The sequence below is a fragment of the Rousettus aegyptiacus genome, unplaced genomic scaffold (assembly GCF_014176215.1).
Source record: "Rousettus aegyptiacus isolate mRouAeg1 unplaced genomic scaffold, mRouAeg1.p scaffold_m13_p_3, whole genome shotgun sequence".
Classification (NCBI taxonomy): Eukaryota; Metazoa; Chordata; class Mammalia; order Chiroptera; family Pteropodidae; genus Rousettus; species Rousettus aegyptiacus.
The window spans coordinates 29,490,419-29,503,569 of NW_023416306.1; the positions used below are offsets into that span (position 1 = coordinate 29,490,419).

The following is a 13,151-nucleotide window of genomic DNA, read 5'->3' on the forward strand; positions in this document are numbered from 1 at the left end:
AACCCAATGCCATTTATTTTGACCTCTGGCTTTCATGTCAGAGGCTTTCCTCAAATGTCTGGTGATCTTTGGCTGTCTGTCTCTATTTAAAAGTGAAGAATTATAATGCACAGCTAATTAAAGGCTTTATGTATAGTCTGGACTGCTTATCACCTTGGGAACTTTTCTCTAAAGTGAACAGACAGGAAACTGGAACTCCCAACCATTGCTATAGTAGGTTTTTTCTTTTGGGTTTTCCCTAGTGATGAATCTTCCAATATTTCCCCTACTCCCCACTGCAAAAAGGATAAAATCCTAGTTCCAGTATTCTCAGAGGTGAACAGCAAAGGGGTGTAGAAGCAATGGTTCACTGTTTAATATGAGGACTGTGTGTGTCCATGCATCTTTTCCACAATGGCTCATCACCCCCACCTGAGCTGTGTCTGGTACAAGAAGAGTGCTTCCCGTTCGATGTCTCCAATCTTCTGCCAGAGTGGAGAAGAGGCAGCACAAGATAGAGAAAAGGACCTGGGGTCTATCTGCTTCTAATACAGACTTTCGACCAATCTTCCTGGTTTCCACCCTGCTCACTTCCCTGACTTCAGGGTTCCGAGCGCCGCTGATCCCGGGGCCTTTCTGGAGTCCAGCGCTCTCATCAGTTTGCTTCCTGCCCTTTCCCGCTGCAGGCGTTTAGCTTTCGGCTCTCTCCAAATGCTATGTCGGCACCATTCATAACTTCCAAAATTTTAGTGATATTACTTTTGTCTCTTATTCTCTTTATTGTGAATTTTTTGCCTTTTTATCCCTTTTCTGTTATTTTAGTGAGGTTTTATGAAGTGTTAAATGAAAACATACCTGTTCAATCCACTATGTTTAACTGAGTTTCTAAATGTACTCATAATAATATGAGACTCTCTGCCCTGCAAAAGTATTAAATTGTAACAATACTGAAAAATATGTAATGCTATGTATCTCCTCACAAAATATATGAACCAAAGAGATCTACTATCAATTCTGTTTTTATTAATAAATTTTATCAGTTAATATTTTAGATGGCCACAATTATAATATATTTTTTAAATTTATATAAAAGGTCTATCAGTCTACTGGGAGAAGTACAAAGTACTATGACAAATTATCACAGAATATTACCTTTGATCCAGACAAGGCAGGAAGAAGGAAGGACAGAAAAAGTTTCATGGAGATAGTACTTAGGAACTGTGCAAAAACTATGTAGATATAATCTCCACTTTCCAAAAACTACAATAAAGATTTTTTTTCCCATCTCCCACATCTATGGTCTCATGTATGATAGCCATTCTTTTTATAAAGATGCCATATATTATTAGAGATAATGGCGCAGAAGCAAGTTGCCACTTGTTTATCAGCAATGGCATAACCCAGGCATCGTAAACAATACCTGGACAGTGCTAAGAGTTTTAAATGGAGTTTTCTAAAGATGCCTAGGAGTTTTACAACCATCCTCTAAAGCTCTTTTTCCCTAAACAAGAAGGCATCATTTTTATAACTTTTTTTGCCAAAGCTACTACATACCACTCATTATGATAAGATACACGGGGAGTTTCTATGTTGAATAACAGATAAATCAACACATTTGTTACACTTTCCGGTGATGTCGACCCACAAGTCTAATATAACCAATGTCTCCCTTATCTTTTAGACCGTTCTCTCTTTTGAAAGTCAAATGTCTAAAAGTAAAGCATTAAGTTTACCTGTTAGAAATAAAGTGTCATTTCTAGAAACTAAAAACATTTTAAAATCCCCAGACAGGCCAAATGTTAAAGAACTACCCAGGCACCTGGGCTGAGGAGAGGCAGCTACTGGTACAGAGGGCTTGAGAAATTGAAGAGTAACCCATTGTCCTTCCCTTGACCTCACTTCCAAAGCCCTCAATCTTTAAATTCCCGCTACAAGAATACATGGGTATTTGCATTGCAAGGGTGAAGGAAAGAGACGTCTTGGTCTGAATAGGTTCTCATATGCACATGTGACCCTCAGTGAAGTTCCCCTAATTGACGGCTGGCTGCTCTCACAATCCGGATCAATTCACAGCTGGTAGAACAGGGGGACAGTAAAGAAAGCAATGAGGTGGAAGCTCTAGCACCACTTTCGGGAATCTCAAGAGGGTTGCAATGAGATAGCTCAAAATCATGAGGCAAATGAAATTCTGACTTCTGCACATAAAGGCAGTTTAAGAGTGTTCATGTATACAAAATAAAAGTGGGAGTTCTATGAAATAAATGTTTGGGAATAATATTGTTTCTCTCTCTTTGCATGAAGATCAGTAGTACCATACTAGCATGGATCATACTAAACTAGTATCTCTCTGTCCTGTCTAACCACCCCGAAAGTAAAGGCAGAGCTTCTAGGATGCCAGCAAAATAAGAGTTCACAGCTGATCCCAAACCTGGTTTTCTGGAGACTCTTTAAACTGGAAAGTACCTTGGACCAATGTGAATTCTCTGAGATTACCTAGACCAGGATTTTTCAATCTCAACACTATTGACATTTGGCCTGGACAATTCTTTGTTGTGAGGGGCTATTCTGAATACTGAAAGATATTTAGTAGCATTCCTGGCCTCTACCCACTAGATGCCATTAGGACATTCACAAAACCCAGTTGTGACAACTAAATATGTCCCCTGAGGGGCAAAATCACTCCCAGCTGAGAACCACTGACTTAGACCAATGCTTCTTAAGCTTTAATGTACACATAAATCCCTTAGGGATGTTATTAAGGTACAGATTCTGATTCAGTGGGGGTGGGGCCTGAGACTCTGCATTTCTAATAAGCACCAAGTGAGGTTAATGACACTGGTCCTAGAGCACACGTTGAATAGCAAAAAGCTAGAGTAGTACTTCTCAACTCCTGGCTGCATACTGCAATCATTTGGGAAGCTTTTAAAGATGCTGAGTCCTAAGCCACAGCCCAGATCAATAAAATCATAATTTCTAGGGGTGGGACCTAGGCATCAGGATTAGTTTAAAATTCCCAGGTGATTCTAATGTTCAGCTGAGGTTGAGAAGATATATTCTATTTATCCCTAGGACTGGATAATAAGTAGAGACAGGCATTTAAGAATTAGGAAAGAATATAAAAGAAAAGAAACTGTTACTTTCCTCACAGCATTCTTGATCTTGGTCATACCTGGCTTTCAGAATAACTGAGATCTTTAGAGAGACATAACACCAGAAAACAATCTCTGTCATGCTTCATTATCTATTTTGTTTTCTGTTAGAAGAAAACAATTCTAAGTTCCATTTCACTTCTAAGTATAACAACTGTATGCGGAGACCACATAAAGGATACTATTTCAATGATTCTTGAAATTCCAAGTATGTTACTTTTAAGACTCAAATTTTAGAAGTTTGTGGGTCTCATACCAATTTTTTTCTGGATAAAATGACATTATGTATGGCATTATCTTTGAAATACCCAGCAGAAAAGGACAAAGGGGGAAGGATATTGGGATATAGATAAAATGACAAAATGTTAATAACTGTTGAAAGTGGATGATGAGTACAGGGAAGATCATTGTTATTACAGTATTCTCTTCCCTTTTGTAGGTGTTTGAAAATTTCTATGATAAAAATTTTAAAAGAAATTTTATCTTAAATACAGTCTTAAATACAGTATCTTAAATACAGTCTTCTATTAAAAATCACCCCAAAGAAAAAGTCTCGCAATTTCTTTTAAGTTGCTTCTATGGAAATTTCAAATTCTCATTATAAAAGACTGAGGACCTGACATATTTTACAGCAATTCCCAATTCTTGCCATTCCTTCTCATTCCATGAAAAAAATAATCATTATTTTCCAGACATATTCCAGAGCCTTTGCTTATTACAGAATTCCTCTCTCTTCTTAAAAGAAATGTGGCTTAGCGAAGTTTTGCTTAGTTAAAATAAAATGTGTTTAAGGCCTTTACCTTGCAAGTTAGAAAACAAAACAGACAAAAAACAATATAAATCATAAATGATAAAAGACTAGTACTGAACCAAGAGAAAAGATGGGTGCAACCCCAGCCCAATATAATATTCTCAGAGACAGTCTGAGTGCCTCTATCTCTAGGGAAAAAAAAAAAAAATACATGTGTTCCAGAGATTAGAAAGTGCTAAAATGATCCAATACCAGAAATCATGATAATGATTTCATGATACTGGGTTCAGAAGCTTGGGGGTGATATGATTCTACAGGGTTGCTTTTCAGTAAGAAAAAAACTCTTTTGTGTTTCCCTTATTTCTATAGCAGAATCATAGTTGCATGTTAAAAAATTTAAAGTAGCCAAAATCAGAACTGTCCATTTTCTGAACTAGTTTGTTCTGTTTCTTCATTTTTTACACTATAATTCTCTTCAATATATGTCTTTTTAAAAAAGGATATTCAGCAGACATCCAAAAGTTGAGTGGAAATCATACATAAATATAAGTACAATATTTACACCCATAAAATCATAGCCATGAAAATGCTATCCTATTTTTAATGTACTGATAGAATCAAGAACAATGAAATAAAAGGTATTACTCTCAAATTCATGCTGTATTTCTTACCAATGAAATTAAATCCTCCATTGTTTGCCTCTTGTTTCTGTGATGTACAGAAAGTTCTGTTACACAATCTTCATCAAGGTGAATAAGCTACAAAAAAAATTTTACAAACTTTATTAACAGAAAAATTTCAAAGTATGTTTTGAAATTTTAAAATAACCATAATTACCTTATAAAACCAAACACCAAAATGTAAAAACAAACATGAGTTTATCAAGCTCTTGGGAAATAATAAACATTTTCCATAATTTTTAAAGATATAAGCAGATGACAATAAGCAGTTCAAGAAGATAAGCTCTTTCTCAGCCTTTCACATCCCCACCATCATCTGATCAATTGTTAAAATTCTGTTGTGCAGCCAACAGACAATATACTCCTTCCCTACCACAAGACCTGCACTGGCATTTTCATCAAAGAACAGTCATCTAAGGCATCTAAAATCAGTGACTATACAATAGACTGGTACAAGAGTTGCTCAGACTTGTAGCACATTGTTTCTCAGGTTATGTTTGGGTTTAGCACAATCCAAAGAGCCTTTATGATAGTGCCCTAGATGCTGCATAATCATCATCATGCTGAAGGTACTAGCAAAGCACAATTTTAAAAAAGAAGTGGCACGGCCTCAGTACAAACTTTATTTTGCTTATGGATAGAAATGGTCCAAGTATTCTGATCCCTGCATTATGGGCCCTCACCAAAGATGAAGCCAGAAATGGGTTCTCAGAACCAAACAAGGATCACAAAGAATGAAAAAGCAGGAAATGCCTGGCCTGGACCTGAAATAGGAGTTCAGAAAATCACGTGGGAAGAGAATCATAAGCAATGTAATTTTAAAGTCATCTTTCCAATATGAGAAGTCTCTACAATAGCCCCAATAAATGATGTTTCACTTTCCGCTTACAGTCCTCCTTCTCTAGAATGGCTGAGATAATTAGCCTCTCCCTCCTGTCCCCTAAGGTCTGTCTCCTTTGATCTCCATCTACTGTAAGTCAGTACAATCTGAATAACAGGCTTTGGAATTAGACGAACTTTGGTTTTAATTGTGACATCACTAAATAACTGTGTGACCTTGAACATGTTACTGTGCCTCTCTGAGCCTCAGTTTCATCATCTACAGAACAGAGATGACACCTGCCTTGCGATATATATATATATATAACATATGTGGCTGCATAATATAATATCTAAATAGAGTAGGCCCCCAAAAACTGGTTTATTATTTTTACTAACAGTCATAATTCTTCTTTGGTATAAGAACATTTCAGAAATTTGAATATTCCTATTATAGATAACCTTTCCTCTCCAAGTTTTCTCTTTTCCAGTTCCTTTAACCACCATTTTAATTATTAACTCCCCATACCATTCAGGCCCTTTCTCTCTATCACATAGACCAGGTTGTCATAAACCCTCAAGGTGAGATGTCCAGAACCACCAAACATAATCTGTCAAGAGCAGTTTGCCCAGCACAATATCATGACCTTCCCTTGTCCTGGACATCACACTAGAAAGAACAGGCTCAAAAGAAAGTCATGCTGCCATCATGAACACAGAAGAACAGAAGAGACAATTACCTGAAACACTGTCAGGTACAAGAACCTCCTCATGGGTTACAGAGAATGTGATGACCACAAAGATTTATACGAATGGTACTATGAAAGTCTAAAGTGCTAAGAGTAAGTTTTCACTGTTGCTTTGACCTTGGCAGCTCCCTAAATTGTAAATTACCCCTTCAGAAAAGCCTCTTCCTCAGAAGCCCAGACACTTTACCAACCAGTCAGGCATTTCTTGCTGATGTTATTACTGCTCAAGTGAAAAGGGAAACATTTCTGGGGTTCCCCCCATAACCTTAAGCTACTTCTCCCCACCCCACCCCACCCCACAAAAAACTTTCTCTTTCCCACAGCCTCCTGCTCTGTACTTTTACCACAAGGTGTGTGTGGAAAAGGAGGGAAGGACAGGAAGAAAGTGCTATTTTCTTTCCTGGGCTTCTTAATTAGAAAGAATGAAGAGTGGAGTAGATGAGACACCAAAGTCTGAAAAATATAGCTTACCTCAAGCTGGGTTTTCCAAAGAGGTTCAATCCTTTAAGTACCTGAATTCTCAGCCACACATACTCAAGTTAAATTAAGTACAAAAATGCATACCAAAAACTAGCCAATTATTTTGGATTATCTGTTCAGAAGGGCAGAAAATAGAACTGAACATAACTTCTATTTGACACAATACTTAGGTATTAGAGCTATGTGTGAAAATGATAGGAGATCATGCATAGAGTTATAAAATAAGTATCCAAGTAAATCTGAATTATTTTTTATAATTCATTCTTTTTTTGTTTTTACAATTTTTAAAATTTTACTTATATAGTTTATAAAACCATCCCCCTGATTGCTCCTTCCCTCCCCTGGCCCTCCACCTAGTCAATATATTAATGCTGACTGCATTCCCTATGTCGTGCTCCCCATCCCCATGACCATCTATCAACTACTAATTTGTACTTCTTTAACCCTTCACCCCTTTCTCTCAGTCCCCCAACCCCCCTCCCCTCAGTAGTTCACTCTTGATGAAACAATACTGAGAAAAGGAAAGACTTTGAAAAGCAACAATAATCCCTTATAGCTCTTCTGTATATAACTCGTTTGATTCCTACAATGGCTCTGTAAGGCAGGCAATACAGATGAATGATGTAAGTAAAAGTACTCTGTAAATACCAAAACATAAGAGACCGACATTAGAATACCGATAACAAAGATGAGAAAATGATGACTCAGAAAAACTCATGCCATCTGCCCAAGACTGGCATTTTTCATTCCTAGCCCAATGTTTTTTTCTACCACACCATAACACCACCTCTCCATGACTCTACTCCAGTAGCTAGTCCAAGAGACCAAACAAGCAGTGCTAATCACAAAGAATATAGCTACACAGGATACAAACCCCAAGTTTAAATTAGTTGGTCTATAGATTCATTACATTCTGGAGCCTTTCTGTCTGTGTTCAAATACTGGTTCTAAACTTACTAGCTGTTTGACCTTGGGCAAGTTACTTCATAATTCTGTGTTTCAGTTGCTTCATCTGCAAAATGGGGACAATAATTATATCTACTTCAGAGGGTTGATATAAGGATTAAATAAATTCAAAGAATTAAAAACATAAAGCCCATAGAATTGCACCTGACTCTTCTCTTAACAGTACTGTCCTCAGGGTTCTATCTGTATTATACTGTAGTATAACACACCAAGAGTCCTTGCTATAATAGTACCCTCTTCTATTATAGTAAGTATTCAATAAGTAATAGTAATTATTATAGTAAGTATTCAATAATTAATAGCAATTATTATAGTAAGCATTCAATAAGAAATAGCAATTAATAGCAATTATTGCTATAATAGTACCCTCTTCTATTATATTAAGTATTCAATAAGTAATAGCAATTATTATACTAAAATGTAAGAAAATCACATGCTTTTTTGGAACACTCAAAACTAGTTTATACCGCACCCCAATTTGAAATAATTTTTATTGTTGCAATCAGAGGCTCTTCATTTTGGTATCTGTTCTATTGCAAACAGTAGTATGTCCTATTCCATTAGGATCATGGCTGAGAAGACATGCAAAGCCCTCCCACTCGTGGAGAAATGATGACCCCCAATGGCTGAACACAGGCATTTGCACCACACACTCTCCACTGCACAAGGGGCACCTCACAGCTTCCCTTGCCCTGGTGCTGCGCTACTCAGCACCTGCACACTCTGCTGTTCTCAGGCTTTCGGTGTCGATAGCTCTTAGGTAGATACTAAAGATGTCATGATGGGCAGAAGGGGATATGAAGAAATTTTAGGAGCTGACAGTCATAGAAGAATCAGGAAGGATTTCAGCTCAAACTGCATGGCCATACAGTGGGCAGACTAGTGAGAAGGGGCTCAAACAAGCATATTCTATTTTCCCAAGATAAGTTGGCCATTGGGAGAATATTTATATTTATTGGTGAGCTTATTCCAGAAAGCAAATACCCACAGCTCTATCAAATCTACACTGTGGCACATGTGAGGCACACCTCTCCAAACTATTCTGTTGACCCATGCACAAACCCCAGTTTACTGTACAAGTTTTAGTAGATTATCAGAGAACATTCCCAATTATCTGAAAAGACTTAAAATTCTCCTTTAAACCATTAAAACTTTTCTAACTACATATCTGTATAAGGCTACATTTTCTTTATGATTCAATCTAAACAGTATATCAAAACAGACTGAATGCAGATCAGATCCAAGTGTCTTCTATTAAGTTGGACTTCAAAGAAATTTGCAAAGATATAACACAATGTTACTATTCTCACTAAATTTATATTTTAATAGTTGCTCTTCATAAAAACATGTATTTGACTAGACGTAATAGATTTATTACTGTTATATTTAAATGAATCAACCAACAAATATTAAGAGCATAAAGGGATCCTAAGACTTAAAAGTTTGAGAACTACTATAATCTCATAACTACTCTGGAAAGTAGAAAGAACTCGTTTAAGCTACTTTTTTTACAGGTGAATAGATTTGGCAAAGTTAAGTAACTTGTCCATGATTCCCTGAGCACTGTTCACAATCCTGACTACACATGAGAAACACCTGAGAACTTTTAAAAATATCCATAAATTGTTTAAAGGTCCTAGTGATTCTCATGCTCTTTCTAGTAGAACTACTTTCCTAGAGAAAAGAAGCAAACGTATGATTAGGTGACAAGTCATTCAAACACCAATCTGACGAGTAAGTCTATAAAGTACATTTTCTTTTATATTTAGACTATAGCGCTGTAGGTTCGGAATTCACGCAAACATCACTTTTTTCTTTTTTTTCTTTAAATTACTATCTGGTTTCATTTTACTTACAGGATTCTTGCTTTGCCATTCAACAGGACAGTTGTAATCTTGCATGATCCAGGGATGGCTCAATAGATTTTTCACAGAAATCCGTTTCTTTGGGTCCACCTAGTGGCAGTTGAGAAGCAGTTGGAGATTAACATTCCAAATAAAGAACACAGAACTCCTTTCCTCCTGAGAACTCAAAATTCATCAGAACAGATGTAAACTTTATCAACACAAAAATGCTGTCAGAGACCTTAAAATGGCCTTGGAATAAATTCCTTTTAAAAAGGCAATAGAGGCAAGAAAACTATAGCAACCAACACAAGCTTAGAAGATAAATGTTTAACAAACATGAACTTCATTGGTATGGACATTATTCATGAAGTTCAGTCAATCTATTGTATGATGTAATAGTCTTTTGCTGGAAAACCTATTCACAGGAAATATTCACCAATTTAATAATCAAGCAGCCACAATGCAGGGCATTCATACTGAATATGCAATCTCTACTTCCCGATGAGCTTACAATCACACAAAACAGGTTGAAAAGCACACCTTTCTTTTCCATTTGTATATTCAAATGTGGGGAGAGGAAAATTAATCAACAAAGATTAAGTTTTTTGGCGTTTAGACGAAAGGATGAGGTGTTTTCAATCTCATTATAGAGATTTGGTGGTCTGGCCCTACTTTATCAAAGTGGGTGAGCCTCAGGTAAATTTTGAATAAAAAGTAGAAATGGCTTAATAGATGGAAAACCTAGGAGATATTTTGAATACATAATAATGAAAAAAATTGCATTAGTAAGGTACTTATATTTTCAAAGTGTTTCCCAGTAATCTGATTTTATCCTCATAACACTACATAGCAGTGAGGCCTGGCCCAGAATCCCCATTTTACAGATCAGAACTAGGGTAAGTGACATGCATGTTGATTGGTAGGGTGGATACCTAGACCTGAGCATTCGTGTTTTTCACTCTCAGAGGCCATTCCACTAAGTCATTGGTTCTCAGTGTGTCCCAACAACATCAGTGCCATCTTCTCAGAAATGCAAATGCTTAGTCTTGCCTCAGATCTACTAAATCAGACACCCTCAGGGTGGCATCCAGAGATCTGTATTTTAACGAACCCATCTGGCAACTGCAATACATGCTAAAGTTTGAGAACCACTACATGAGGTCATGAGGGCCCACCCAATTGTACATCAGCTCATTCAAGCATTTATTCAATATCTACTATGTATCTAATGTACAAGAATGGAAGCAAGAAAAGAGAAGATAGTGAAGCAAGAGGTGGTTAGAGATAACAATGTTCAAGAAAAAAGAGGAAAAAATACATCAGCAAAGACACACAGTAGAGATCTAAAAGAAAATGCATTTACAACAGAATTAAGAAAGCATCATGTAGAGGATGTTTGCATCGTAGACATAATGAATGGAATTTTTTAAAGCTAATAGATAGATGGTGTTGTCCTCCAAATGCAGTAGCACCACAACCATCATAAAGTTGGATCAAATAATCAACAGACTTGTAGTATTTAAATATACTAAATAACAAAAAGTTTACCTGTAGCATTTGTTGAAGAAGCAGAATGCTACTGGGAGAAAGCCATTTAGGAACTTCATACTTCCCTCTCTACAAAAAAAAAAAACAGAGAAAACCTTTAAAAGATTTAGGTTCGATCAACCTTGACACAAATTTCAAAGGTAACAACATGCTGGAGGTTTACTTTCAAGCTTGAGAACTTCACCCAACTATAAAATTTGGTAAACTTTATTAATAAGAAATTCATTTCTTATTTTGAAGAAAAAAAATCCAGTAAATTAAATACTATAGTCACCTCTAAATTATCCACATATCAGAGAAGGACTAGAGACTATAAGAGTGGAAAACATAAAAGTTATAGTAGGACTTCATAATCTGTAGTATGCATTGTAGTAAATTTTGTATTGCTAAAGCAAACTTTAGTTTATAATCTTGGAACAATTATCAGTTGATAACATGAGATAACAGAAAAGTATATTTGGTAGCAGGACATACAGGCTGTGGTTAAAAACAGGTCACATATCATCCACAAAGCAGAATTCACAGAGAAACTGATAAAAGCCACCTTCTAATGCTAGTACCTCTTTGAGGAATAGAAGACACTCAGGAGACAAATGTTTATAATTTGGTATGCTCAGAAATTAGTCACCAAGTCATCAACCAAAAATAAGAGCAGGGGCTTGTTAAATACTAACACAGGACAGAATATCTCTACACAACCTGCCACACACCCCTCTTTCCCAATTCAGAGGAAATAATACAATCATTTCTCTTAGCAGAGAACAAATTGTTTAATGATGCCAAGATAGCAGGCTAAGTATTTGAGAAAAATGAAGATTGAACTGTAATTCACAGTCTACATCGAAATTAATTCCATCAAGATTAAAGATTTAAATGCAAATACAAAACTGTAAGAGTACTTAAAGAAACCATGGGTGATTATTTTTAGAATCTTTCTAGACATGACAGCAAAACCAAAGACTATAAAGTCTAATAAATAACAAAATAAAAAGCTAGAATTTCTGTACAGCAAAATACCACTAACAAAGTTAATTAACAGGTTGGGGGGGAGGCAGTTCTACATAAATGACAAAATAGTAATACATAAAAAGCTCTCACAAATCATTAAGATTTCACTACCACCAAACCTGTTCTTCCCAATTTTCCCCCATCTCAGCAAATGACAACTGCATTACCAGTTGCTTAGGCTAAAAACCTTGGAGTCATCTTTACATCCAATCCATCAGCAAAATCCATCAGCAAAATCCATCATTTCTATGTTCAAAACAAATCCAGAATCACCTATCTCTACCTCCACACCACTGGCATCTCTTATCCAGTATATTGCAAGGGGCTCCTAAGTGGTCTTCCAGATTCCACCACTGTCCCCCACGGTCTGGTCTCCACTTAACCACCACCACCAATGTTCTTTTAAAACATTGAGTCAGATCATGTCGCTTCTCTACTCAAAACTCTCCAGTGGCTCCCCATCTCACTCAGAATGAAATCCAATTCCTTATTCTTGCTCTAAGGCCCTACAAAGTCTGTATCCCCACATCCACCCCACTCCTTGCTGCCTCTCAAACAAACCTAACTCTCCCTCTCACTCACCAAACTGCTGTCACGTGTCGGACACAGTCCCTGCATTAGGGCCTTTGCCTACAATGCATTTCCCAAATACTAGCAGAGCTTGTGCCTTAATATTCTTCGGGTCTCCACTTACATACCAGTAGTAACCAATGAGGCCTCCCCTGATCACCTTTGTAGATAGCATCCTCCCAACTCTACCATTCTCTACCTTTCTTTACATCATGCCTACCTTTCTTTACAGTCCTTATTCCCACTTGTCATATTACATATTTATTTATTTTCTGCCTCACTACGCTAGAATATAAGTTCCTTAATCACAGGGTTTTGTCTGTGCTGTTTACCTAGAACAGTGTCTAGCCTTAGTATACAAAAGGAGCTCCATTAATATTTAATAAATAAGATAAAAAGAATACATTCCAAAAGAAAATTGACAAAGAAAATTCACGGGTAATTCTCAAAACAAGAATTTTTCAACGACAATATGTTCGACTAACCTAGTAATAAAAAAGTAATTAATTTAAACAAAAATAAGATATCATCTGTTGTCTATCAAACTGACAAAACTTAAAAACATCACTCAGTACTAGTGAGAGTTGAGGGACAAGAGTACCTAT

The 13,151-nt window shown here is 36.5% G+C and overlaps 1 protein-coding gene across 1 annotated transcript in view; it reads right to left on the bottom strand.

Annotated features, from left to right (window-relative positions):
* The window catches only part of MELK (maternal embryonic leucine zipper kinase), a 64,711-nt gene that overhangs the window by 19,026 nt on the left and 32,534 nt on the right, over positions 1-13,151 (bottom strand). Inside the window, exons 9-11 of the mRNA XM_016130454.2 lie at positions 10,969-11,037; positions 9,430-9,528; positions 4,551-4,637 (exon numbers count right to left, since the gene is read on the bottom strand). Of these exons, the coding sequence (XP_015985940.2) occupies positions 4,551-4,637; positions 9,430-9,528; positions 10,969-11,037 (255 nt within the window). The remainder of the gene's footprint in view (positions 1-4,550; positions 4,638-9,429; positions 9,529-10,968; positions 11,038-13,151) is intronic.